At 35.3% G+C, this 24,553-nt stretch overlaps 3 protein-coding genes across 4 annotated transcripts in view; 1 reads left to right on the forward strand and 2 right to left on the reverse strand.

Moving 5' to 3' along the window:
* The window catches only part of LOC136814282 (5-hydroxytryptamine receptor 6-like), a 28,153-nt gene extending 15,242 nt beyond the window's left edge, over positions 1 to 12,911 (reverse strand). Inside the window, exons 1-2 of the mRNA XM_067070805.1 lie at positions 12,824 to 12,911; positions 8,405 to 8,533 (exon numbers count right to left, since the gene is read on the reverse strand). The gene's annotated coding sequence lies outside the window, so the exon portion shown is untranslated. The remainder of the gene's footprint in view (positions 1 to 8,404; positions 8,534 to 12,823) is intronic.
* LOC136814267 (voltage-dependent L-type calcium channel subunit alpha-1S-like) lies at positions 10,895 to 18,257 on the forward strand. Its single transcript, XM_067070787.1, has 8 exons — positions 10,895 to 11,430; positions 11,724 to 11,951; positions 12,155 to 12,387; positions 12,843 to 13,014; positions 13,192 to 14,847; positions 15,291 to 15,608; positions 15,847 to 16,775; positions 17,222 to 18,257. The coding sequence occupies exons 1-8, from the start codon at positions 11,052 to 11,054 to the stop codon at positions 18,185 to 18,187; spliced, it is 4,881 nt and encodes a 1,626-aa protein (XP_066926888.1). The 5' UTR covers positions 10,895 to 11,051; the 3' UTR covers positions 18,188 to 18,257.
* A 2,705-nt stretch (positions 18,258 to 20,962) lies between these two features.
* The window catches only part of LOC136814266 (ral GTPase-activating protein subunit alpha-1-like), a 35,814-nt gene continuing 32,223 nt past the window's right edge, over positions 20,963 to 24,553 (reverse strand). Inside the window, exon 41 of one of the 2 annotated variants that reach the window (XM_067070784.1) lies at positions 20,963 to 21,696. In XM_067070784.1, coding sequence (XP_066926885.1) covers positions 21,485 to 21,696 — 212 coding nt within the window. In that variant the 3' untranslated portion in view covers positions 20,963 to 21,484. Of the gene's footprint in view, positions 21,697 to 23,512; positions 23,969 to 24,553 lie in introns of those variants that run through there. The other variant, XM_067070785.1, reaches the window with a different exon arrangement.

Raw genomic sequence — 24,553 nt, forward strand, 5'->3', positions numbered from 1 at the left:
CAAAAAAATTCTTACTGACTTGAAGAGAAACCCCAAGAGGTCAGAGACACAGGAGGTAGTAACTGATAAACAAAAGGGAAAAAAATCCCGAAACAAGGACACAAACCAAGATGATCAAGCCATCAATACTATCCAAAACCAGTTTTTGACCCACGCGCGAAAAAAGAGCAGTCAAAAATAACCAACGGAATATGTATTCCCATTTCTTCAACAAAAAATCAGAAAAAAACAAGAAACAGGCATTGAATATAAATCAAAAGCACGCATGCCCAGTACAAGAATAGATCAATGCTCAATGGCAAATCAAAATATGAGGTAGATAATACCTCATTTGATTTTGAAAACAACTGAATGATGCTATAAAAAGTTTTTGGGGCGTTACTTAATTATTAATGCTGACATCTTTGATTGAAAATACATTGATCTTGTATCCTTTCCATACCGGCACTTTTGATCACAGTAAATAGATATCTTCAGGATACCTGAAGCACCAGGTGCATTCGGAGGAACATTCTTTGAAAGAATAGTAATGAAAATTAGTTTTTACAGCGAAGTTCGTCTTTCTTCCAAATAATCAATTTTTAGTACTGAAAATTAGTTTAGTACTAAAAATCGATCTTTTAAGACAATCCAAGAATTGCGAAATGATATCTTAATCCGCTACAGGAGGTATTTATTGAAATAATTAAGGAGCTGGTGAGAACGACCTTCACCTAATGTTGGACACCACCCTGACCACAAATAATACAAATTAGCTACTGATACTAAAACATTTTTCGACGATCACTTTTTTCAATACATACCATACATATAAAAGAACCCTTATACTTATCATGGAACAACTTGGGTATCCTTAGATTTGTATTTTTCAGCGACGAAGACGGTAAGGTTCTAATTTGATTAGATCATGACCAACTGAGGACGACGGTAAATCAGCGCTTTTACCGTCCTCGATTTTGCGGGTCAGAAGTGCGGGGTTTTCCAAATCGCTTCAGTCACTTGACCGTCCTCAAAAGCGCAAATACATAAACTCGCTATTGGAGCTTTAACTTCTCCTGGTCCAGCATAAATACTCCTAATCCAACGGGAAAAAATCTTCCACGTAAATGAAACTGGAATCTGGAGCAAATTCGTTTCCTTTCGAAAAGGAGTCTGTCTAGAACGTCCAAAATAATTACGAAATGAGACCAGCATGACTTTATTAATTCATGGCAAAATGAAGAAAAATCGGTTATTTTGACTCGCAAATAGTTGTTGTATTTTGCACAGTTCTGCAGGGCTTGTTGTTTTGATTCTTCCGAAAACGTTTATTCATATTCAAATACTAGACGCGTTCGCATGGTTAAGTTTTCATGCATTTAGCTTTAAGGAACCAACACCTGGAGATCAAACTTACGTATATGTCGCTAATAAGTGGCGAAAATGTACTAAATTATACAGTGAAAGAGCAATCCAAAAATACCTCAGGTTGACTGCATGTCTTTAGGGACAGTGCAAAATATTTTCCAGAAACCCCAGCTTCAATTATGATGCACGATGCTAAAAATATATTTCATGTTGAGACGTCCCGACCCTTACCGTGCTTTTTTCTTAATTTTTCAACTCTTTTAGAGTAAAAAAATCTAGATTTTGGGGCAAAAATTTGCAATAAAAAACTACCCGTAACCGCCGCACATATCCGCCTGTCAATTTACCTGATTACCCCCCCCCCTCGGGTGAGACACACGATCATGAAGCAAGACAGCTATAGTTCAAGAAACATATACCTTATCGGGGAAAAAAATGTCGGGGAAAAAAATGTCGGGGGAAAGTGTCGAAAATTTTGAGGGTGTGACGAAATTTTTCCCCAACGAAATATTCCCCCGACCAAAACTTGTACCCGATTTTTTTATCCCCGACCAAAACATATACCCGAAATTTTATACCGCAACCAAAATTCAAATCAAATTTTTTTACACCTTTATTTACCGAAATTAGTGCCTTAAACGTCGAATTACAAGATATATTTTCGAGCTAGTGAAGGAAACCATTTCTTTTGGACAGTTTAGTCGGGTGAAAGCCGTGACAAATTTGAAATTTTGGTCGGGGAAAAGTGACGAAAATGCCTCTAGGTGACGAAATTTTCCCCGACGAAAAAAACCCCGACATTTTTTTCCCCGATAAGGTATGTGATAACGGTCGCCATTACAATGTAATTCTCAATAACCAATCAAAATCACTTAATAAAATTACTAACCACTTACTTGTGAAACTCTCTGATAAACGCTTAAAAAGTGTAGGCTCTCAAAACTGAAACTAATCGAATTCGGAACGTTTTGGTTTTCATTGCTAGCTGATAAACTTAAATAAATGTTTTTATCCGTTACTCTGACTCCTACATCTTCTGCCAAAAACCACCATATTTCCTTCGTCAAAAAAACCTAGCCTATATTTAGTTACAAGTTTATTAATATCATCAGCAGCGGGCAAGAATGTCATTTTGTTTTAATAATATGAAAGATTTTAATTTAAAAGTAAAGATTAATGTAATATACCTTGCTAAACACCAATGTCAATATTACCCGATTTATGGCTTGATTTCAATCAAATGTCAAAAGAAGAAAATGTTAAAGGGTTTTATGTCAATGGCGGTCACTTTACTACCTTTCAATGAGATCATCATAAGACGAGAGAATGAAAAAACGCCGCTAAAATGATTTGACAGTCACACGTGCCTGATGGAGAAATCCGATTAACATTAAACATCAATTGACATTCCAGTAGCTTCTTGTTGGCGACCGCCCATGCCTTGAAAGACAGACTGGTGGAATCATTAACCACCTTTTGATAAATCACTGGCTTATGGCTAGTAGTCTACAAAGTCCTGTTTTCCAGCCATTTTTTGCCTCAAAACCTGGGCCTGGTCAGAATAAACTACCATTTTGTGGCTCTCCCATTCTTCAAAACATCTCCCACCCTTTTCAGAGCACAACAATGTTTCTACAATCGTTACTAAAACAAACCACAAGTACGCTGACTTCGAATCCGAATACTGTAAATTCCCTATAAAACCACAGCCCCGAATTTTGTTTGTTTGGTACATTTCAGTAAAGCTGTTATGAAAGAGTTTGTTTTATTATGAAGAACATATAACTTGTACTTGATGATGATGATGATTTTCAAGAGGAAGTTTCTCATCTTCTCTAAGGTATCATTATAATCCCTTAGGTAACCTTACGGTGGTGTCAAGGCGATTTCTTTTTAATCAGAAAGTGTGAGATTTCAAAGAATAAGAACTCTATTTGTACACTAGTGGGTACATTCCAAGAAAGTGTCTTTATTAGAGAGGAGCTAAGCGACCAGCAAAATTTGATTAACCGAGAAAAAAGTTTTTAAGCATCTTATCTCTCCTGGTAAGATCCTTTGAAGTTAATCAAATCACTGACTTATGGCTAGTAGTCGACAAAGTCCTGTTTTCCAGATCTTTTTTGCCCCGAAACCAGAATAAACTGTGTGGCTCTCCCATCCTTCAAAACATCTCCCACCCTTTTCAGAGCACAACAATGTTTCTGCAATTGTTACTAAAACAAATCACAAGTACGCTGACTTCGAATCCGAATAAATTCCCTAAAAAATCACAGAAAATAATTAAACGCCCAGTTGAGGGTGAATTTTTTTGTTTGGTACATTTCAGTAAAGCTGTTATGAAAGAGTTTGTTGTACAATGAAGAACATATAATTCATTATAATTCCTTAGATAACCTTACGGTGGTGTCAAGGCGATTGCTTTTTTAATCAGAAAGTGTGAGATTTCAAAGAATAAGAACTGTTTATGTACATTAGTGGGTACATTCCAAGAAAGTGTCTTTATTAGAGAGGAGCTAAGCGACCAACAAAATTTGATTAACCGAGAAAAAAGTTTTTAAGCATCTTATCTCTCCTGGTGAGATTTTTTGAAGTTAATTAAATTTGAGATATCTGGAATATTGTGCAATCATCTACAGATTAGAGTGAACATGTAAATTATTGCAAAAGATTTCATGTTTTTCTTCCATTAAACTGTGTTTACATAAAAACTACAGAAGCTGTCACCAAGCAACATCCTCGACCTCACCTCAATAGGGGCTCCCAGCGGTCTGTGTGAATGCTTGAATTGAAAAAAACTTGCGTGAATCTTTTTTATGACTACGTGAATTTTCTTTTCCCACCAATTATGGGATGAGCTGGAGTTTTTATAAGATACTTCACTAATTGGTCATTTGAAGTAATAGAGATGACGCATTCTTTAGAAAAAGTAACAAAATTGTTTTACTACATGTTAAGGACCAACCAAATCGAATAAGAGCTTGTAAAAACTCCAGCTTGCCGCCCAATTATGTACAAATTTCCCAAACTTCAAATGTTTTCCCGATTTTACTCGAAAAATTTCCCGATTTTCTGAAAAATCGGGTTTGTGTGAAATTCGAGAAACATACGTGAATACGTGAATTCTGAAAAAAAATATCGATGAATATTGATTTGACGCGTTAATTATCATCTGCCATCCACGCTCATTCCAAGATTAGTAATTACAGAGTAGAAAGAAGTGAAAGAAGTGAAAAACTGCTCTTAATTCTGAGAACACGATATCAAAGTCAAGCAACATAAGATATATATCCAAAGCAACAACAAACAATTTTTCTCGGTGACCAGAGAATATAAATAGCTGAACAGCTATTACAAAACCATATCAAAACTTTAAATATTTGTCACAACTGAACATTTCATTTGAAAACATTTTCATAGAAGACACAAATCGCTTTTCTAGAAAACTGAAGACGCCTAACGAAGACCCTTTTATATCTTAAACACAGAGCAAATCCTGCTTGTTGTGGTTTTATAGGCGTCCGAAGAATCTTGCTATAAAAAAGAATAACATGGCTTTGGCTTTCTTTAAAAGAACCTCCGTTTAGTTGTAAGCATAAATCGGCCGTTTGAAAATTTAAAAAATATCTTAAGCCGTCAAAGTGAAAATGCTCTATGCCTGATTTTAGTTGACCTTATTTTACCTCAATATAAGTATAGAAGTTCTCCAGCCTTTATTTAAAAGCCCCCCGTTATTATACCTCTATTTTAACAAAGTAAGAAATGGATGTCTTTGGTTGGGTGCGTTACCCCCTCATCGATTATAAATTGTCCAATAGAGATCAAAATATGGATATTGAGTTTTTTTCAAAGGAAATGAAGTAAAAAAACTGGTGAAACGAATATTTCCAGTGTTTTTAACAATTTTAATTCTCCATAATTTTCTTGAAGTAAAAGCCCTATTTTTGACCGCAAGCTCTCTTTCTAAAAATATCTATCTCGAGAGCTTTTGTAGGCCGAAAACAGCATGGTTCGTTTGATCAACTCTAAACCTACGCTATGGACAAGCCTTAATCAAGTGTGGGGTTTTTATTCCAATGAACCTGAACGAAAACCACGAAAAATGCCCTCTGAAAGTATTCTCTCGCACCGTACTCGAAAATCTAAATACGAAATTCTAAGATTTAAATTTGACAAATTTTATAAAAGAAAGGCAGAAAGAGTTTGTTGTACAATGAAGAACATATAATTCATTATAATTCCTTAGGTAACCTTACGGTGGTGTCAAGGCGATTGCTTTTTTAATGAGAAAGTGTGAGATTTCAAAGAATAAGAACTGTTTATGTACATTAGTGGGTACATTCCAAGAAAGTGTCTTTATTAGAGAGGAGCTAAGCGACCAACAAAATTTGATTAACCGAGAAAAAAGTTTTTAAGCATCTTATCTCTCCTGGTGAGATTTTTTGAAGTTAATTGAATTTGAGTTATCTGGAATATTGTGCAATCATTTACAGATTAGAGTGAACATGTAAATTATTGCAAAAGTTTTCATGTTTTTCTTCCATTAAACTGTGTTTATATAAAAACTACAGAAGCTGTCACCAAGCAACAGCCTCGACCTCACCTACACCCCTGTGTCACAGACCCGGTGGACCCCCCACCCCAGTGGAAAAATAGGCCAAAAAATCGTCGCCGGTAGAAAAAATATCCTACAATTTCAACCCCACTGCGAAATTGCTCTATGTTTTTATCCCCATTGAAAACTGAATGTAAAAAATTGCACTCCAAAACCATCCCCGCTGGAAACAAAAGATTTTCTATCCCCATTTTGATAAAAATTTTCATCCCCACTGAGGGAAAAAGTTCTACCGGGGCACTGAGACAGGGGTGTTCACCTGAATAAGGGCCCCCAACGGTTTGCGTGGATTGAAAAAAACATGTGTGAATCTGCGCAATTTTTTTGTGCGATTAGGTGGATTTTCTTTTCCCACCGATTATGTACAAATTTCCAATCTTCAAATGTTTTCCCGATTTTACTCGAAAAATTTCCCGATTTTCTGAAAAATCGGGTTTGTGTGAAATTCGAGAAACATACGTGAATACGTGAATTCTGAAAAAAATATCGATGAATATTGATTTGACGCGTTAATTATCATCTGCCATCCACGCTCATTCCAAGATTAGTAATTACAGAGTAGAAAGAAGTGAAAGAAGTGAAAAACTGCTCTTAATTCTGAGAACACGATATCAAAGTCAAGCAACATAAGATATATATCCAAAGCAACAACAAACAATCTTTCTTCGTGAACAGTTGAACAGGCTATTACAAATCCATATCAAAACGTTGAATATTTGTCACAACTGAACATTTGAAAACATTTTCATAGAAGACACAAATCGCCTTTCTAGAAAACTGAAGACGCCTAACGAAGAGTCTTTTATATCCTAAAAACAGAGCAAATCCTGCTTGTTGTGGTCTTATAGGCGTCCGAAGAATCTTGCTATAAAAAAGAATAAAATGGCTTTGGCTTTCTTTAGAAGAACCTCCGATTAGTTGTAAGAATAAATCGGCCGTTTGAAAATTTAAAAAATATCTTAAGCCGTCAAAGTGAAAATGCTCTATGCCTGATTTTAGTTGACCTTATTTTACCTCAATATAAGTACAGCAGTTCTTCAGCCTTTATTTAAAAGCCACCCGTTATTATACCTCTATTTTAACAAAGTAAGGCGGTGGTTACACGTAGCCGTGGTGAAATTCACCCCGGGGTGAAATGGAAAAATAATTCACCCCGGGGTGAAAATCATTTTAGGATACACGTCGGCGAAAGGCGAGGTGAAAACCCTTTTTCTCAATCCGGGGTGAAAATTTTAACTTATTTTCACCCCGGCGTGAAAACCTAATAATGCATAACTTTTAGATTTTATCAGTACACAACATCGAGTAGCGTTAAAAAACTCTTTCGGCTCTCACACGCGAGCAGGAAAGATAGCTCCTCTTGATAGAAAAAGCTTATTGATGTTAATTTCTAGTATCACCACAATATTATCGCTTAGCCTTCTGCCAATGCAAATTCATTCAGTTTTAATTGTAAAACTGTTGGCCCAAAAACGAGAGTTTGAGAGATTGCAGATGGAGGCTATTCTTTCAAAAAACATTGCAAAGCAAAGATATCATCGTCTACGTTTGAGTTAAGAGTTTGACAGTCCCTTGTTTTCTGGTATCTCTGGGCTAAAAGAGCCTCAGCATCAACTTTGCTCGCGAGCACTTTTGCACGAAACAACTTTCAGGATTGCAAAATAAAACAAAAACAGACGCACATTTTTTTTTCAACCCGGGGTGAAAAAGAAATTGTGTATACATGTAAAAATCTGCAAAAATTTGCAAAAAAAATCCTCAAAAAAATTTTCACTCCGGTCCTCAGGACCGGGGTGAAATCAACCCCGGGGTGAGTTCAACCCGCCTAAAAACGATTTCACCCCGCCTAAATACGTGTATACAGAAACAGTGTTTTCTTTATAGACCGTAGTGAATTTCACCCCGGGGTGAAATCTTTTTTTATTTCACCCCGGGGTGAATTTCACCCCGGCTACGTGTAACCACCGCCTAAGAAATGGATGTCTTTGGTTGGGTGCGTTACCCCCTCATCGATTATAGATTGTCCAATAGAGATCAACATATGGATATTGAGTTTCCTTCAAAGGAAATGAAAAAAAAACTGGTGAAACGAATACTTCCAGTGTTTAACAGTTTTAATTCTCCATAATTTTCTTGAAGTAAAAGCCCTATTTTTGACCGCAAGCTCTCTTTCTAAAAATATCTATCTCGAGAGCTTTTGTAGGCCGAAAACAGCATGGTTCGTTTGCTCAACTCTAAACCAACGCTATGGACAAGCCTTAATCAAGTGTGGGGTTTTTATTCCAATGAACCTGAACGAAAACCACGAAAAATGCCCTCTGAACGTATTCTCTCGCACCGTACTCGAAAATCTTAATACGAAATTCTAAGATTTAAATTTGACAAATTTTATAAAAGAAAGGCACAAAGCTGTTAAAACCTCTACAAAAGAAAATGAAAAATTACCTGGTGTCTGTTCAGTTATTGATCCATTACGCAACAAGCGAGTGCCAAGGATTGGTTAAAGAATTCAACTGATCAAAGTTTGTTCTCTTTGCTTTGTTACTTTTATTTGACCAAAATGTGGTGCAAAATCTATAAATAAAGCAGTGACAAAAATGGATAAGATTTTTATCATCAAAAGTATGCTCGTTTTGTGGTCGAAAAGTGCATCACTGGCATGATAAGAAGTGACGAATCAAACGATAAATCATATATAATGTATAGGACAGTGACGTGCCAGGGTCATTACACCCCATACCAAAACCCTTTGTTGGGTCCAACCTACTAAAATTGGGACTCAGTTTCGAAGCGTACACCGAAATTTCATTCAAATTTGAAAAAAATCTTCTCCAATTTAAATAAGTTACTACTCAACTATTTTTATCCTACATATACAATTGACGCTCTCTAATTCGACTTTCTACTATTAAATACGCTCTATTATTCGATATTGAAAGTCACCGTCAACAAGAAACACTCGTAAACGACGCTCTACTAAGCTATGCTTCCCCTTATTCGACAAAAATCCAATTCTCCTTGAAAATCGAATTAGAGAGTATCAACTGTACTATGATCTAGTAAAGTAACTTCTCGTTTTGAGATTAAAAAACCTTGCTCATACGATAGAACTAATAAATCTTATCCCGCTTGAAAATAAGTGAAAACTTAGAATACATCAATCCTTGTTTGACCAGCCGAGCCAGAATCAAATCTCCCATTCATCAGTCTTGATAGAATCATGGTAACGGGTAGATTATAATTAGCTTAAAAATAAGGCAACCCTTATTAAGATAAAGTGATTTTAATACGTCATTTGATTGTCCCTTAATTAATCCAATGGCACAAAAATACCCCCTGATTAATTTGTTTCTATTTTTAGAGCTTCGCGTTATGTTGGTTAAGTGGTTTTTTGATTATCTCAACTGGATTTCCAAATTAAATTAGAAACTCAGTTGGACGTTTAACTTAAGAAAAAAGAACAAGTCTAGAGAGAACGATGTCCTCTTATGTTCAGTTTTCACTTTCTTTCTTACGATTATAGGCATGGTATAAACTAGCCGATTCTGTAGATATACTTCCTATGAGAGATTTCTTTCGCTAAAGGATGAGCAAAAGCCTAGGTTAAACCCAATAGATGGCATATATATTAAAAACTTAAACATAATTTTAAAAATTGAACAGGGCGTCTAGGGCGTACAAATTAGTTCATTAATAGAGAATTTGGTATCTGCTCATTATAAGATAGATCCATTTTATATGAATCTCATGATACAAAATAGCCTTTTTCTTTCATCAGTTTTCTTCATTTAAACCAAAGCTTGCACTTTGTGAAAACTTGAAAAATTAGAAGCTTCACTTGGACGATACTGGCAAGATTAGCATGACGGATCAAAAATATCCAGGAAATGGAATCAATGCTACTGCTCCGCTTCTGTTCTTAATGACATGAAGAAATTTTAACGGTACACGATTTTTTTTATAAGAATATCTTCTATAAGAATATCAGGGTGAAAATTGACCAAATTGTAATAATACCCTAAGAATACCCTCTAGGGTGAATTTCACAGAATTTGATAAGAATACAGTCATTTTGAATTTGGTTAACAGAAAAACTGCTTCCTTTGTTAGAGATAAATTGAAGCTTTGAGGAAGAAATGTTCTAGTAATTTTAGTTCCAAATGTTCACTCAAAAGCCCAAAACTCTCAAATTGATCATTTCTCATGGTTGTAAAAAAGTCGAGTCTAAAAGAGTAAGAATACGTTAAGAATATTTCACCCTCAATTTTGACACTTGACAAGAATAGTTGACCCTCATCCAAAGCACACTATTCTTATAAAAAAAAGCGTGTGATGCGTGAAGATCTATAAAAAGTTTTTCGCATGCCAGGAGTCTTCATATGGAACCAAACGATAACGGAAAAACCCTAAACTGAAAGATAATTTACTTCATCTCTGCTAAGAATAGAAAACGCATTCTAAACGATATTACTCCACGATGGCAATATTCATGATTCAAGCAATTCCAGCGAAAAAAATCGAGAAACTGTTTAGTTAAATCGAAGGAACAGCTATTTAATACTGTTTTTGAAGCTATTTATACTGTTGTTGGAGTAGCGAAAACTTTACGAAAGCTTTTCTCGCCAATCATCAGAATTATGATCCAACTAAACCTAAGAAAGAGAGGTATTTAGAAAAAACATTATAGCGACCAAATCAAACGTTTCTTCATCAGAATTTGAAAAACAAGATCTTTTAGCAACGACAAAGTCACCCAAGAAATGATCCACCATCTCAAAGTTTAAATGATGTTTCGATTAGAAGATCGGTGAATGAATGAAAACATTGTTGCCGCCCAGTATCAAATTTTACCGTCACCACCTACTACAAAATCAACTAAAATGACATTATAAAAGTGACGTCAGAAGGAAATAGATATTTGACGTCAGTTTTTCGAAAGTCAATAATAGTTCAAACAGTGTTCGAAATTTTTCAAAATCCTTCACCAAAACATTTTTCAACAATTCAACATGGGACTACATTCATCTGGCGTGAAATAAGCGGTAAAAACCATCAAACCAACATTTTTCATTTTTTTCGATCTTGATTCATCATGGCAGATCACATGGTTGACGCGGCCACGCGCGCCAAGATGACAACCCGCTGGACGAAAACGGACAAACTAAAGTATCGCTCCTTGTTCCTTTTCAATAAGGACAATAAATTCCGCATCCTTCTTTACAACATCTCGACCTCCCAAATATTTGATTTCATCATTCTACTAGCTATTATTGGAAGCTGCATCCTTTTGACAAAACAGCGACAGCAACAATACAGTTTAACCGACAAGTTGATTTTGATTGATTTGATATTGAATCTATTGTTTGCATTTGAAGCGCTGATGAAAATTGTGTCACATGGATTTGTTCTTCATCGACACGCCTACTTACGAGATCCATGGAATATCTTTGATTTCATTGTCGTCTTGGCAGGTCAGTGAAAAATGTCGTGTTTTTGTTACTGTCCGTTAAAGATTAGAATGTTCCATGGCCGACTCATTAGTTTTGACTAGGCTTTACACCACCTTTTCTTAACTCTATACGTCCGTGATTGGAATAAGTGTTTTAAAAGGGTTTTTGTAAGGATATTTTATGGTACTAAATTTGTTCGAGATGAGGAGACATTCCAGTTATGGAGACTCTAAATTTATCTAAACATCTCAGACATCTCATGTTTGGAAAGGTGTTTCCGAAAAGGATCATAATTTCTCGCATTTTTTTTCCAGGTGGTTTGTGGGACATAGCGGCAGTGACGACGGACGGCAAGTCATTCAGTTTGAAAGCTCTCCGTTTGTTTCGTGTATTTCGACCACTTCGATTGATCGTCAAGTCGAACAATTTGAAAGTAGTGCTTGATACCATCATCAAATCATTCAATGTTTTATTCCATGTACTGATGTTTATTCTCTTACTTATCTTTCTCTATGCTATCACTGGTATGGAGTTATTTGGAGGTAGGTTTTTCCACATTCACCAGTTTTCACCAATCATACAAGTATTGAATCCAAGCATCAAGAGGTGCCTTATAATCTTGTTATAAAGCTTCTAGATTTGTTTTCTTATACCCTGACCGTAAACATCAGTTTTCAGAAATAAATCTTATATGGATTTCATGGTCGAAATAAGACCCTGACTACTTTTCCTCTTGATTATTTAGATACCGTCTACACGGCATGTGTATACAACGGAACGGGTCAACTGTGCGATCCATTCTTACTATGTGATTTTGGAGATACGACTTTCTGTCCGGAACGTTTCGGATTGAACGCCTCTTGTATGGAGTATCCCAGTAAAGGAGTTGAATACTCACACTTCGAAAATATCTTTTCATCTATGCTGACTGTACTACAATGCATCACTATGGAAGATTGGGTTCTAGTTGCTTATGATGTAAGTAGCAAGTCCTTGTTTGGTATCTTTATTTTTTTGTATCAATGCTGTGATTAACTGACAAAAGGAGCTGAATGAGAAAAGTAGCCACAATATAATCCGCCTTAAAATGACTTAATGAATTATGACTCCAGTGTGTCAACCAGTTCTAGCCAAGAACAGTTGCAAAAGTAATACCCAGTCTTGAGTTATTCCGTTGAAAGATGCGATTTAAAAATGTGTGAGCACTTTACACTTTTTTTAATAAGAGCTTTGGATAACTTTGTTCTTGTCTTTTCGTCATTTTCAGTCTTAATATTTATTTATTTATTGGCTTTAGAGAAGCTCAAAATCAGCATTTCCTCGGCTATTTCGGAGATTTGAGGCCCGGATTGTTCTGAATTAGTTCTTAGGTTTGCTTCGTGTTCTTATATAATTGTTCTTAAAACGTATTTACCTTCGACCCATCTCTTTAGGTTGCATTCTACAATTCGCATTACGCCACTTGGATTTATTTTATTTCACTCATTTGGATTGGTGGATATTTTGCTATCGATTTGTTGATGGGTGTCCTTGGTAACCAATATCTAAGAACAAAAGAATGTGCCATTATTGCTATGGAGAAACGCAAAGAACGCGAAAGAGCAGGTATTTTCTATGTTTTTTATTTTGTGAATTTTTGGATTAGAATATGAAATTATTTGATTCCGATATCAGCTCAGTGAGAAAAATTTCCTGAAATTTCAAAATTTCTCTTGTCCCTATCAGAAAGGATACCATAATTTTGTACTAGTACCTTATAATCCCTTTAATGTTGCTTCTTAGAACGCTTACTGGAAGAACCGAAGAAACCTTTGTGTAATTTATGGAAAATATTAAAGCCACGTTTGAATCAACTTGGTGAGCGAATCTCGCGCCAAGCAGCAAAACTACAAACGAAATTCAAGCCCATCAATGACCACATGGCTTTCTTCTATCTCGTCAATCTTGTGGTGTTGGCGGACGTCCTTGGAAGTACGTATTACGGACAGAACAGACCGGATGCTCTACCAAGCCAGTTACCAACAACATATATGGGTCTCAAATTTAGCTTATTTATGTTTTACGTTTTTGAAAACATGATCGAAGGCTTCAGTTTGGGATTACACAAGGTTAAAAAGAGCCCATACTTTATGATGAGTGCCGGTATCACAATCACAGCTGGAATTGAATTATTTCTTGCAATCACTGGTTGGACTAATGAAGTCTTTGTTGGGATCTCCTTTATAAGAGCTGTGACTTTAGTAGAGCTCTTCAAGCTAACACGCTGGTGGGAACGTTTGAAAATGATTATTAATTCGCTTTTCGAGACGCTCAAAGGTGTTATCTATCTCTTTGTACTACTTTTCATCGTGCTCGCAAATTACGCTTTACTCGGTAATCAATTCTTCGGTGATCCTGAAAAGAACCTACCAACCACATCAGGGACTTTTGATTCCTTTGGAAGTTCCCTTCTGCTGACTTTTGTTATGTTAACAGGTGATAATTGGACAGGTATCATGTTTGACACTGTGGAATTGATGAATGCACCGTGGGAAAAAGTGTTGACAGTTCTTTACTTCATTTCATTTGTGGTGATCGGAAATTTCATCCTTATGAATGTTTTCCTTGGTATCATTGTTGATAATCTCACCAATGACTTTGAAGAGAAACAGATCGAACAAGCCAATAAAGAACGACGTAAAAAGCAGAAAATGTTAATCAGTCAAGTCTTCAAAGCCAAAACCCAGTTGATGCAGAAATGGAAAAGTAGTCATGAAAATAACGGTAGCGAAGAAGAAAATACAGAGAATAAAAACGAGGCTAAGAAAGACCCAAATCCAACGAATACAAAAAATAACAAGTCATCAAGATTGTCTGAAGCTTTGAAATTGGTTCGCAAACCGGTCGATCCGAAAGTAAAAGATGTTGCATTTTTCGTAGATAATACATTAAAAAACACTTTGGTACATTTCGATGATGGAACAACGAGTTCGTTCAAGTCTGACGGATCATTCATGTCCACAAAATCGACCATTCAGGTCACAGCGAAAACCTCCAAGCTTTCCAATACGCTTGGAGATGGGTATGGGCTGGGCGAAGATCGGGATTATCGGAATTCAAGCAGCGATGACGGGGATAGTGAAGAGGAGGACGAAAATCCTCACACTCAAATCGAAGACATCCATGACATGATTCGAATGAGTTCGCGAAGACGTGCATATAGCTTACGATTGAACCCTGAAATCAATTGCCCAATACCTCACCATAAAGCTTTATTCTTATTCAAACACACTAACGAGTTCAGAAGACACATCTTCTGGCTTGTAACCAGCTCCAAATTCACGTACGCTGTTTGTGCAGCTATTGTGATTAGTTGTGGACTGATGGCTCTCGATGACCCCTTGAATAGAGACCCAGAATTGACATTGTGGTTGGATAGAATTGATTACGTTTTCTCAGGTAGGCTTCTATATTTACTTCACTAGCCAGCGACAGAACTGGGTCGGCTCGAAATTTATAACGGAGAGTGAACGTGTAGGATAAGTTTAAAGGATATCCTACCTTATAAATCATGAATCCCTTGCACCGTTTTACCATTTTTACCATTTTTAGCGAGGGAATTTGCTTCCGAAGAACGGTCAGTATTTTTACTGAAAGTATATTTGTTTTGTTCTCGGTTGTCCCACAAAATTTGCTGCGATATGAACGAAAGATACAGTAAGTAGCCTCATCCGTCTTAGCAAGTTTACTACCGATACTTAAACCGTTAAAAAGTAGTTTGGTGTCTCTTGAAGAGAGGCTGCGGTAACTGGTTGTATATATATATAATATTTCATACTCCAAGTTACTGAGAGTATCAAATTATCAGCTTGATGGCAAATTTTATCTTCCCTCTTTTTCAGCTGTTTTCTTAATCGAAGTCATTCTCAAGAGTATAGCATATGGTTTTGTGATGGGTCATAAAAATTGTTACCTGCGAAGTTATATGAACATTATCGATTTCGTTGCCGTGTTTTTCTCGGTGTTCAATATTTTTATTATGCTGGTCGGGGATTCGGAACACTTACAATTCAAGACTATCCGTATCATTCGTGTTGTACGCATGTTGAAGATCTCCACCGATTTGAAACGTGTTATTAACTGTTTGTTGAACAGCTTACAACGGATCACGTATTTCCTGGTGCTTTACGTTCTCATCCTCTTCATCTACGCCGTCATCGGTAAGCATCTATCAATATCATGCAATGTTTAAAAAAATATAGGGCAAACCGGAAAATTCACCATGACTTCTTGGAAAAATTCACTGTATCTGTTGATAAATCTTAGCCTTTCACTGTGAATTGTCGAAAGATTTACAGTGAATTCTCTGATCCACTTTTCAGGCATCCTGACAACGCCATGTACAACTTTTATTCCACAAAGCTAACGAGTTTTATTAAATCTTTATTTCATCCATAGGAGTACATCTTTACCATCACGCCTTACATGTTCCATCGCCCATCAATTTGGTCAACGCCTCCAGTAATACGCCCTACTTGATGAAAGACAGCCACGGGTCCATTAGTTCTTCACCTGAGATGTCTTGGGAGGGTGTCAAACTCTCCTTCAATAATTTTGGTCACGGAATGATGACACTGTTTGTTGCCAGTACGTTAGATGATTGGTTTTTGGTGCTGACACGGCTGACGACGGCTGGACATAGCGAAGTAACCGGCATCGTTTTCCTACTCTCTTTTCTTATTCTAATGAGCTTCATCTTGATGAATGTGTTCATCGGTTTTGTGGTGGTTCTCTTTCACAAAGAGAAAGAAAAAGACGAACAATACAATGTCTTAAACACGTCTGGTCAAGAATGTTTGGTGACCGCGCTGTCCGCTAATCCAACGCAATTGTACGATCAACCGCATGGTAGATTTAAAATAATTTTCTGGAGGCTTGCATCACATCCATGGTTCCAAAAGCTAAGCATGATTATGATTTTAATGAATACAGGCTTCATGATGACCAAACATACACGGCAAGATGAAGTATTCTTTCAAATACAGAGGCTAAGTAACATCGTTTTCACTAGCCTGTTCACCATTGAAATTGCTATCAAATTAACAGCCTTCTCTATGAAAGCCTTGTTAAGAGATCGCTGGTTGTTGTTCGATGCTATCGTTATTCTTGGGAGCTGGTTTGATATCGTACTGGAGGAGCTACAAATACCATTCTTAAAGTTATCCATATTCCGACTTTTCCGTGTGGCTCGATTAGCACAAGTTTTGGGTAAAGGAGGCAATTTGAGACAGTTATTTGCGACATTCTTGAAATCAATGAAATGTGTACCATCCATTGCGTGCTTGATGGGTTTAATCCTGTATTTCTACGCCATTCTGGGAATGAACGTGAGTATTCCTTTGCCGTAATTCCTATTGAGACGAATTTCCCAGTGCGATTTTAATTTATATAATCCACAAAGACTTGAACGTTATAGTCCGTTCACCATTTACTCTGTACTAGAGAGTATCTTAAACTTTAGCGTAGTGTATTGTCTCTACGGAAATGAATTTTGAAATTTCCATAGATATCACAGGTATTATTAAAGACAATCCACTATCATACCCAGCTGGCACACAACGTTGTTTCAACGTTCATCTAACGTTCACAACGTCCATATAACGTTAGATGAACGTTAAAAAAATGTTGTGTGCCAGCTGGGTAAGGTCACAAAACTTACAGTGTTTCTGATAGTTGAAAAGGTTTGCGTCTGGTAGTTGTCAACGATTATTCAAAATGATCAGACTTTTACAGAAAATTATGTGAGAATTAAAATTTGCCTTTCTTTTTTCAGTTATTCGGGCGTTTAAAAATCGACGATACAACTGCTATCAATAGCAACGCAAATTTCCAGAGTTTTACCGCCGCTATACTCGTGTTAATCCGGGTTACAACTCTCGACCAATGGCAAGGCATTATGTTAACATGCGCAGACACACATTTGATGAACTGCGCAAATGGAAGCAATGAGAATTGTGGGACAACCATTAGTTATTTTTACTTCGGTTCCTTTGTTTTTATCTGTTCCTACATCATGACTAACCTCTTCTTAGCCTTCATAATGGATAATTTTGTATACTTAACACATGACTGGTCTGAACTTGATTCCCGACATATTCATCTATTCACCGCTATATGGGGCCAGTATGATAAATCAGGGGCCGGATTCATTAAGAAGGAAAAACTTGTATCGCTGTTGAAGAACTTAAACCCTCCACTTGGGAATGGTAAAATGTGCCCAGACCGTACCATCTATGCTCGCATATTAAAGTTACGCGTTCCAGTGGAAAAAGACGGAACCGTCCGGTTTAACGAGCTTTTGATGACATTGGTATTGGACTTCTTACAGCTTAAAGTTGATAACGTCATCTTAAGAGAAGATATTCATAAGTTGTTCCCAATCATTAACGATGACTTGTTGGATCGTGTTTTACCATTAAGTTATGATCCGCGCATCATCAATGAAACTGAAAAAGAATTTTACCAAGATTGCGCGTCATACGTCATTACAGGTTATTGTCGTTTATACAAGAGTAGTTTAACAGCTGCATTTAAGATCAAGGATAATGCGAACAGCAGTAAAGAGGTGCAAAATATTTCCAGAGGAAAGTTCGCGTCATTGGTATCGCGTTCAGCGCGTGATGTTCCTTCCATCGAGATCACAGAACCACGTGGTTCGAAATCATTGACCAATCTTGATTTAGAACGTGGAGACCTCGTGCAGAAAATCAAGGTAGCTGAACGGAGTAGAACTTGGTAAAAGGTCTTTTTATACATCCTTATTATAGCTGTAGTGTTGTTGAAATAAATATATTCAAATTCAATTGAAATTGACCATTACGTTTAGAATTATTGCTGTTGAGCGTCCCCTGCCCCAGCTTTTTCATTTTTGAAAGTTTTTTCGGAGTTCCCAGCTTTGCTGTTGTCACTCGATGCTGTTGCGAAAATTTGCATTTCTTCAAGTACTGTTGCAAAGTTGTGTACTCTCTGCTATGGTGGATTCTTATTCCTAATTTTTTCTCTATAAGTCACTAAAAGATACCCCTTTAAGACTTCGAACCTCTTTTTCTCTGAAACGCTATAGATTTTGTCCAATTAGTACCCAAAGTCGAAATTTACGCCAACTGGGTTATCACGCCAACTGGTTACCGCACTAGTATGTTTGAATTTAATAAAAATTCACACTTATGTTATTTACTAACTTGTTACTAAAAACCTTTCGATAACAAACTTCTCTATAAAAACCTTAAATTTAGTAAAGGACCTTGAATGGGAAGTTTGTGGTCCAAGCTTTATTCAGTGCCTAAAAACAACTGTGTGAAAAATTTCATAACATCGAGTTCTCAAAAAAAAAAAAAAACACTTACCTTTACGTACTCTACGATGCACCAACATTGATCTAAACACTTCACTGGTTCTCTGAATGTTGGTACAAGAATCAAGATCATCATCGTTTTGTTGGGCCATGAACGAGCTGATCTCTTTCATCGCCATACAATCATCTTTGGTGATGCTTGTCATTTCTATTTCCTTATTATATTTTTTGTTAGTGTTTTAGTAAAATTTCTAAAAAGAAATATTAAAAGCGTTAATACTGTTGCATTTCAAAATCAAAACTGACTCAAATTTTTTTTACAAGATTCAGTCAATGAAAGAGAAGTTATGCTCAGATCGAATTTTTTTGTGGGACAAGTTGGAACAGCCCGTTTATTGAGACTAAACACCTTGATTTCTTGACAAACACCAGAGTCCCCCGATAGGACCAATGATATACACGATTTTTTTTTTTTAAGAAACACACTTTTAAGAAACATGAGGCTCAGAATGCCTAAAAACTAAGAAACATCTAAGAAACATGCTGAGGCTGAGAATGAGAAAATAACATTTTGTAAATCAGTTTTTCTTTAAGAACCTTCCAATCCAGCCTTCCATGAGGCTGATAATGTCAAAAAGTTTAGAAACATGTAAGAAACATTTAAGGCTCAAAAGGCCGATTTCTTAAGAAACATTGAGGCTGCTTGGTAAAACTAGTTTCTTAAAAAAAAACGTGTAATCTTCGTTACACGAACATAATGTGGAGTGTCATTTGAATTAAAAATCACAACTTAATTTTTTTGTGTAATTTTAAATTTTCTAAAAAAGAAAAATTTTCCATCGTGTGAAGTCTACCTTTCTTGCCTAAAAAATCGCTATAATTCGAAAATCTATTTTTCGATTCTTTTCCATAATCGGAACTAATCCTCAGCTCCGTTGATTACTCTGTAATCTCTCTGTAATTCGAAAAATTCAGAATTCAAACCGGTCGAGTACGAATTAGCGAGAGTCAAATGCATAAAAAACATTCACTTTAAGTGTGCCTGCACTGATCTTAGTTTGGCTTGCAAATTTTTCAACCAATGTTCAATTCTAACATATTAGGTTATCTAAAAACATAATCCACTATAATTTCCGAGAACAATAATTAGAAAAATTTAAGAAAATAAAGATGAAAATTGAAGAAATGAAAAATGACCGCTTTTTAGCCTTTTTGTTTGAGAAATTTCACTTTTTCTGTACAAGGCCATTTGAAGCCGCCTCTCGACGTCTATTCTTCAAACTGGAACAGGGCAGAATGGTCGAGTAGACACTGCTAGGGAATTTGAAGAATGAATGAATGGAGTTGGTATACGTACGAAGATTGTAAACTATTCAAAAATAATGAACAATATTTAAAAAACAACAAAACAAAAACGAAAAATATAATTTCTTTAAAATGTCAAATACAACATTAAGGTAAGCTAAAACATTCGATTCCACCATGGGCCACACGCATCTCATCTGATATGGTTTGATAGGGGATGTTAATCGTGTTTAAAATTCCCGTCTGAGAGTCACCCCAAATTTGGGGTAAACTGTTTCAATTTTCATAAAAAAGTTTTAGAAATCAAATGATTGTATTAACTTCTAGCCATTCAAATTTTTAATTCAAATTTAATGAAATCTAAAGATCTCACATATAAAACTTACCAAGCTAGTTTATAAACCTCAAAAACACAAAGACGGGGCAAACTCTCGGATAGGAATTTTAGACATGAAACATAAGTCGATTGAAAAATTAGATTGAAAGAAATTGATGTGTGGAACGCCAAAATTTCAAGCAAGTATCTAAGAACCGACGATGTCCGATTTGAATCGAGTGTTGGCTTCGTTTGACATCGTTATCCTACTCTGATTATTAGCAATGCTGAGTATCAAAGTTACTTACAAAGATTTCATAAGAAAGAATTACTGAAAAATAAAATTGAACTATTATAAATACATGATAAATTTTAATAAATGATGAAAATATTTTTTAAAAGATTTGAGTATTTATAAAATTATTTTTTCTAGACTATATAACAATATAAAGTATAGTTTGCATCTTGCTTTACAGATGTTTGACAGTCTAATCCCAAAATTTTGGCAGAAAAGCTTATTGAAGCTGACAGTTGTGATTTTTTAGGTTGAATGGATGGAATAAGAGCCTCCTTTTCATATTTTTGGGAGCCTAGACTACGTTTTCACCACATTCTATAAAATAACTGAACAATCAATTTGACAATATTACTACTAAGTATTATGAAAAATATAAATTTCTTTAATATTACACAATTTTACGATAATATGATAATAATACAAGGGGTACTAAGATAGGGTAAATAATGGTGTACTATAAAAATTCCCAGGTAATTTCTTATATCCTTTAATAAAAAAACAAAATGTTTCTAGAAAACATTTTTCAATCGCGTACCTACTAAATAGCCCAAATTTAAACCAACTAAATTTAATAGACTTAATAGTAAAACAAGGTTGCTATAGCTGCTATAACGCATATGTCAATGGTACCTTTGATATCCATCAAAATCCGTCGCCGATATCACTATAAATCCGTCGGATAAAATTACTCATATGCACTATGTACCTTCTTTTCTCGTGCCATTGAGTACTTCACAATTTAACATGACAATTTGACAAGAAAATCCTTTTCCTCCAATCAACTCCATCCATGAAAGTCACGTGATCAAAAATGAACCAATCATCATTCACCGATCGTTTTATCCATCAAGAAACCAGAAACGTCAATAGAAGCCGCCTTCTTTCTGAACCGTTTACTCAAAGATTTTCTTCGCTCCTTGGCTGACATACTGTCTTTATTGTCACCGCTGCCGCTCGCGTCACAAAAATCAGGTGATAACAACAAGTTTGAATCTTCATTGATGTTTTGGAGTGACGTGTTCGAAGCTGTACGATCTGAAATGTAGAAAAATCAGAATATTTCAGGAATTTAGTAGAACTAGAAAATTCCTTAAAAACAATATGTTTTACTCATGTAAATTTGTGCATCAATTCTCAAGATTGGTAAGAATTACGAAAATCGAGGAACCCACTTTTGGCCATTAAGAAAGACTGACGAAAACATGCAGCTATCAATACTCTGTTTTAAAATACTCTTCAAACTTTAAAGCAAGCTTCCTTCTAATAAACCGAATAAAATTTAAAATGGTTAGAATAAAGTTTATTTAGGTAAATCATAAACATTACCTCACAATTAGTTATTAGTTGTGATTCCTTCTTCAGCGATACTGATTGGTTAATTTGGTTTAAAATTTAGTCACGTGATTGTTAAACTTTGTTAATCATGAAATCGGTAAAAAATCGTCGACGAAAAGTGACGGAAAAATCTATAAATGAGAAATTTTAACTGAAACATGCTTTTTTTTCCCAATGAATTTTGTTATAAGGTATTCTCGTTCTCTTTTCGAGTGCTGCGTACTCAGATAAGTCGAATATTTAACTCGAACAAAATTAATTTTGTTTTAATACAAAATAAGAATTCATATTTTATGATAAATTCAATTGCAAATGTAAAATGTAAAAAACGCTACTTTTTTTATGAATGAGCTGTAAGTCTAATGTTCTTATCTGCCAACACAAAAATGTCGTGGGTTTTAAAAGGGTTATAAAGTTTGGGATGATACGTCTTATTAGTAAGTTAGCTATCAGTTTCATATTAAAATTTATTGTTATGATTTGTTAGCATAAGGTTAAAAGTTATGAAATGAAAAGAGAAAACAAAACTAGCAGCTAAGCAAAGAAAGTTTGATAGGAATCGTTAGAAAGAGATGATTCACTTGGCTTGCAAGTTAAGAAGGAACGCCTGCTGAGAACTTAATGATATAAAAAATATGGCTTTTGATCAAAAAGACTTTTTATATGGTTGGAAAAAATGTATGAAAAAAGATGAAAATCTCCTCACAAACCATAACAAAGCTTGCTAACAAAGGAAATTTCTCTTTCTCTCCCCTCACTTAAAAAAACTGCTGCTACTTTGCTATAAAAATAACACAATGTATAAAATAATTTCATTCGAGGGCGTGAGAGAATATCTAATTTGACTATGCCTGACTAAAAGCTATACTTTGAAACCACTGAAAAATGAAAGAGGAGTCTTAGAGAGAGTGAAAAAAGAAAGACGGAAAATTGAGGGGTAGACGTGGGCTTACTGGTAGATCTTAAATAAAATAACTTTTTTCGAATTATTTTGTTGACATTGAAGTCAATCTTTTTATCTCTTGTCAGCAGAAAAAAGGGACATAGTATCGAATATCTTTTGCACTCAAAGTAACATTTTTTGTTTTGATAGCAAAACCACTTTTAATTATAATTGAATGATTCAACTTGTTTCTTGACTGAATTAATGACAAGTCATTACATGAGAGGCAATTAACTTCAAAATCTATCTTTTGTTTGAGCAGAAAATTGGATTTGCTCAGAGTCCTGATTGTTTAATCTGGTGGTTTTTACTTTGGCAAGAGTAGAGTAAAATTATACTTTCCTAAAGGACATCAAGTAGTTGTAGTATCTTGAAAAATCAACGTTCAAAAGCCCAAGTAAGTTTAAAGAGAAAGATAGGAACAAAAATCGTGCAAAGAAAAACAAAAATCAAAACTTTCAGAAATGAAAAAATTATTTTAATGAGGAGAAATATCAGTTTTTATTATTATTTAAGCATTTTTATTAAAATATTACGAAATTATTATCGAATTAATTAAAATATAATAATATTAAATTGTTAATTGCAAATAATTGAAACCTAATTGAAGAGAATGTTCTTTGTAGTAAAAAAAATTAAAATCTTAAGAGCTGACGAAACAAAGAAAAATCCTTCGTCCCCTTTCGGTATTTCAAGGCATTTTACCCTATATTTTTCTAAAACCATACTTCTATGCTAAAACTCAGCCATTCCAGGCTCCTGTTTGGTCTTATTTTTAAGATTTTCGAGACCTTAGTCCTTAGTCTAATAAAAAAATATATATGGCTGCTTTATTTTGAAAAAGGTTTGCAAAATTTAGAAAGTACCGCTATCTTCTATCGAAGAATATCAATAATTTGAGAAGGGGGCCTTTGATCACACCTCTGTCTCTTTAAAACTAAACAGTAACACTAATGATATACAAAATAATAAAAAAATTTATACACTAAAAACCTGTTGTTTTATGGGCTCGAAATTTGTTGTTTTTCTCTGTAAAAGAATAGAAAAAATGATCTCATTGTCATCCAAACTGATAATTTTAACTTCGGTGGTCTGTTCAAGAGGAAGAGAGAGGGGAGAGGTGCCTTTAAAAATATTCCTGTAAAGAAGTCCGAGAAGTAGTATACACCTTTTCGACCGTAGCCGCCAATTGCCGCTACTACGACCGAAAAGGTGTACCGTGAAGTCGGGTAACTTGCATCAGTGGAGGTTAACATGCATAGCCCTCAAATGACTGACCAATCAAAGCAGCAAAATTTCAAAACAAATGAACTACGCAGCTCCGCTCACATCTCTACTCTACCATTTTTTTTTAATTTAACTTTGTATTTTAAGGACCAGCCAGGTAATTTATTTGAGGGCTATGTATGTTAGCCTCCACTGATGCAAGTTACCCGACTTCACGGTATCTAACTAGCTAGAAAGGTAAGCGTCATAGTTGTTAACAAGAGACGGTTGACAAGGAAATGTGATTACTTGTACAAACAGACATCCTTTTAAATGTTTTCGTATGGAAAAACGTTTCAAATTTCTCATGTTATCATATTTGGATTACAGTTACTTGACACAACAAAA

This window comes from Clytia hemisphaerica, unplaced genomic scaffold, assembly GCF_902728285.1.
Source record: "Clytia hemisphaerica strain Z4C2 unplaced genomic scaffold, Clytia hemisphaerica genome assembly, whole genome shotgun sequence".
Taxonomy (NCBI): Eukaryota; Metazoa; Cnidaria; class Hydrozoa; order Leptothecata; family Clytiidae; genus Clytia; species Clytia hemisphaerica.

What these genes read in the sequence shown, in the direction of transcription:
- LOC136814267 (XM_067070787.1), top strand. Translation starts at nt 11,052, where the DNA reads ATGGCAGATCACATGGTTGACGCGGCCACGCGCGCCAAGATGACAACC. An exon ending in TGGTATGGAGTTATTTGGAG is followed by an intron (nt 11,952 to 12,154) that starts GTAGGTTTTTCC and finishes TTGATTATTTAG; the next exon opens with ATACCGTCTACACGGCATGT. An exon ending in AATTGATTACGTTTTCTCAG is followed by an intron (nt 14,848 to 15,290) that starts GTAGGCTTCTAT and finishes CCTCTTTTTCAG; the next exon opens with CTGTTTTCTTAATCGAAGTC.